This window comes from Sinocyclocheilus rhinocerous, unplaced genomic scaffold (assembly GCF_001515625.1).
Source record: "Sinocyclocheilus rhinocerous isolate Xijiao unplaced genomic scaffold, SAMN03320098_v1.1 scaffold1375, whole genome shotgun sequence".
Lineage (NCBI taxonomy): Eukaryota > Metazoa > Chordata > Actinopteri > Cypriniformes > Cyprinidae > Sinocyclocheilus > Sinocyclocheilus rhinocerous.
In genome coordinates, this window is record NW_015644622.1 from 20,482 (window position 1) to 24,355 (window position 3,874).

Sequence of the window (3,874 nt, forward strand, 5' to 3'; positions counted from 1 at the left end):
ATTTTTTTTTTTTTCAGATCCTCCCAGGAGTGTCGCAGTGTCCATAACTGGATCTGGTGAAATAGTGGAGGGAGATTCAGTGACTCTGATCTGCAGCAGTGATTCAAACCCTCCTGCTCTGAACTTCAGCTGGTTTAAGGAGAATCAAAGCTCAGCTGTTGGATCTGGACAGAGTTTCAGTGCACTACAGAGTGGACGCTTCTACTGTGAGGCTCACAATCAACATGGATCTCAGAGATCAGACGCTGTTACTGTCACTGTTAAAGGTGGAGCAGCTCATTTACTTGCATGATTCCTTCTAAAGTGAAACAAATGAATCTGTTCAGATGTTTTACTCTTTTGTCTCTGTTGTAGGACGTCTGGTGATATTGTACATATCTATTGGTGTGATTTGTGGAGCTGCAGTTATCATCACAATGCTTATTTGGTAAGACGTGTGTAATGTAATGTGTAAGGGTAACTTTTTGTACATATTAATATTGTTGGAAAATCTTAGGAATAAAATTTAATTGGTATTGACCAATGAAATATTATCATATAAGAAATGCAAGTCCGATATTGTTATAATACAATATATTAATTATCTACTCTTTTATTTAACACATTCATTGTTTTTAAGGAGAAGCAGGATAAAAAAGAGAAAAGACACACTTGAAACTCAGGTGAGAAAAAATTGTTTTGTAATCAATAGTCTCATCAATAAATAAGAGTTCTGACTTTATATAGTGAGTTTATAAGCATTAGTTATTTATTTTGTCTCTACTTTTATCTCTATTTCTTTAATGTCAAAGATGAATCATTCCAGACCTGATCATGACAGATGCACAGCATCTAATGTTGAGTCGACTGAACCTTTATATGAGAATGTAACGGTAAGTTGTTGTTATAGTCTGTTGATATGAACGCTAATGTAATTATTGTTATTATTATAGGTGACCTAAGAGTTATTGTATGTTGATACATTTTTAAATTCAATTTTCTCTCTATTCTGTTTTTTTTTTCTTTAATGGCAAAGATTAATCATTCCAGACCTTGTGATGTTGAGATGACTGAACCTGTTTATGAGAATACAATGGTAAGTGTTTTCACTCATTACCTAGACTATCAAATGTCTATTCACTAAGGATATGGTGCAGACAATATAATTTACTTTTCAAGATCAAGTAATTCAAGTCTTTTTATACTGACCAGGAATTTTAAGTGCATTATTTATTAATGTATTAATTTACTTTCAGCATGACAAGCCGTAGTGTTTGGGACACGTGGCAAAACATTTCACAGCCTTTTTCGTCTCTCTGTGGGTGGAGCCCTGAATGATTGACAGTAGTGTCTTGATTTACAGAAATGAATTTACCAATTGGTTTTATCCAGAGACACTTGCAAATGATGAGCTGTAAAGATGCTGTAATTTTATTTGAGTGTACTAAAGCATAAAAAATACCATATTAATTGGTATGAAAACTTCATTTACAACAAACAAAAAGTGCATCTAAAAACTAATATAATCATGTAAAATCTCATTGTTTGTAAAGTTTTACATATTCTGCCTTTTCAGTGTACTTAAAGATTGTATATTGCCCATTTAATAAATTTTATTGTAGTACTGCAGCTTGTGTTTTCAGTCTTTCCTCTGTATTTACACGCGTTTGACCAGCAGATGTCCTCAGCATCCTCAGGTGTTCAGAACATTGGCTGTGTCCGAAATCGCATACTCTCTAGAGTAGGTATTTTTTGGAATAAGTCATTACTTCGGGACTGCAGAAAGAGTACGTTCTATACAGTATGAATGTGTTTAGTATGAATGTAATCTGGATGAGCTACATTTGCTATGTTGTCCATCGTATGCACACTTCCGAATCATGCCTGAAGTAGTAGGTCATCCCGGTGTTTTTTGCCTACTCTTTTATGAGTACTGTGAATTTGGACATACTACTTTTTTCACATACAGTTTTTCGCCTACTATATAGTAGATAAGTATACGATTTCGGATGCAGCCAGTGTATTGTAGTTGATTCAATTCAGAAAACTTCCTTTCTCACGTCACTAGTCTGATTATAATGAATCAATGAAACAATCCAGCGCTCAGCGCCCTCTATAGGAGAAACTTCAGCTACACTACTCTGGAGTCACACAAATGTTTCCTCATCAACTACATCTTCAAAGGCTCGTACTTCCTGGATTGCATGCTTCAGTCAGAGAAACAAATGCCATTTGATATGAATGGATAGTTTTCTCCAGGTATTACATTCAAAGTGCAACAATATCAGCAAAATCTGCCTTCCTACAGATGACAGAGCAACAGGTCTGTGACGTCAGCACTCGTCTGTCCATCTCTCATTCGGGTCACGCGATCACACAGTCAACAACAATGGAGACAGAAGGCTTGTTCGAGATGAACAACATGAGCCTGCCACCGGCTGGGGAGATCTTCCAGTTGCAGGCTGGGGAGGACTAAAGAGACTGCCATCAGGTCAGACACTTCATGCTTTCTGTAGTGTGCTGAACCAACGTCATTCATGGCAGACCACGCGATTTTTACGTTGATTGTAGCTGAAGACGTGGATGCGATTGAAATTCCCATGCTTTTGCATGAAAATCTTTATGTACAGCAAAGGTGATATTTAAATATTATTAAGTTGTATCCTTGTCCTTGTCATCGCATAATCTGACCAATGAGAATAAAGTGTGTCGTCATCAAGGCTTTCACAGACGATTTTGAACTGAAACACCTGACCGAGGTGGCTGGTCTCGTTTTGCTCTCGTGGTACTTTGATGGCACATGTGATCGTATGGCGGCTGCAGCGCCGATCAAAGTCGGACAAATGTTCTAACCAGAATGCATCACTTTTGTCAGACGGCAGCCGATCTTTGCGGCACCGCATGAAGTCGAACTAGCCTAATGATTCACTACATCCGAAATCCCATACTTCCCTACTATATAGTATGTGAGCCGAGTAGTATGTCCGAATTCATAGTATTCGAAAAACGGTAGGCAAGAAGAAGTACCTGGATAACCTACTACTTCCGGCTTGATTCTGAAGTGCACATTCAATGGACAGTTTACTCTCCCATGAGGCCACGGGAGAGAATTTATGAATGGAAGTGAAGCGACGCAACGTGGATCACGTGACAGTAGCAACATGGCGGATGTAGTACGTCTGAATTTTATTCATACTACGCTTATTCATACTATATAGAACGCACTTTTAAATTCAAATGTAGTACCTACTCAGACAGTACGCGATTTCGGACGCACTGACTGTCTTACTATAGGGAGATGAGAGGGTCTGTATTACTTACTTTTGGAGAAAGCGTAACGGTCAACTTGGATCACGTGCACTTTAATAACCAATCGCATTAAAGCCTTAACGTCATCGAATTTCAGTCAGAGTTGTGCGACACTCAGTCGCCGTTTACGGATACCATAGGAATGCATGAGAAGTGCCGTAAGCTGAATCCCACCTGTCGCAAAAAGTCAGTGACTTCTCTTATAAAACTGCAATTTTTTTGGTGTAAACTCTAAAAATTGTTCAATCCAAAAGTATTGTTTAGTGTAAAATATATTGAAGATTAGCTGATAGACTGTTGATTCATTAAATGATCAGCTGTTTCCTCTAAAAAGCTGTTTATTCAGCGTAGTGAAGTATCTCCTCCATTGACATCCATTCCAAAAAAAAAAAAAAAAAACGGCCTCTGGTCTGTTTTCCCACACACTGGCAAAGTGGAAGCGATAGCATTAGCCGTTATGCTTTTTGGCTAAGGGTTGCAGGCTTGCCTTCTAGTGGCTTTGCTGGAGAGGTGCTGCTGTGAGTTTGGACACGTTTTTTTTTTTTTTTTTTTTTTTTTTTTTTCCTTTTTCTATATCCAAGTAAAT

General features: G+C 37.9%; 1 protein-coding gene across 1 annotated transcript in view; it reads left to right on the forward strand.

The window, feature by feature from the left end:
* The window catches only part of LOC107758473 (sialoadhesin-like), a 4,961-nt gene extending 4,254 nt beyond the window's left edge, over window positions 1-707 (forward strand). Inside the window, exons 6-8 of the mRNA XM_016576204.1 lie at window positions 18-266; window positions 355-427; window positions 620-707. Coding sequence (XP_016431690.1) covers window positions 18-266; window positions 355-427; window positions 620-707 — 410 coding nt within the window. The remainder of the gene's footprint in view (window positions 1-17; window positions 267-354; window positions 428-619) is intronic.
* Window positions 708-3,874: the final 3,167 nt, after the last annotated feature.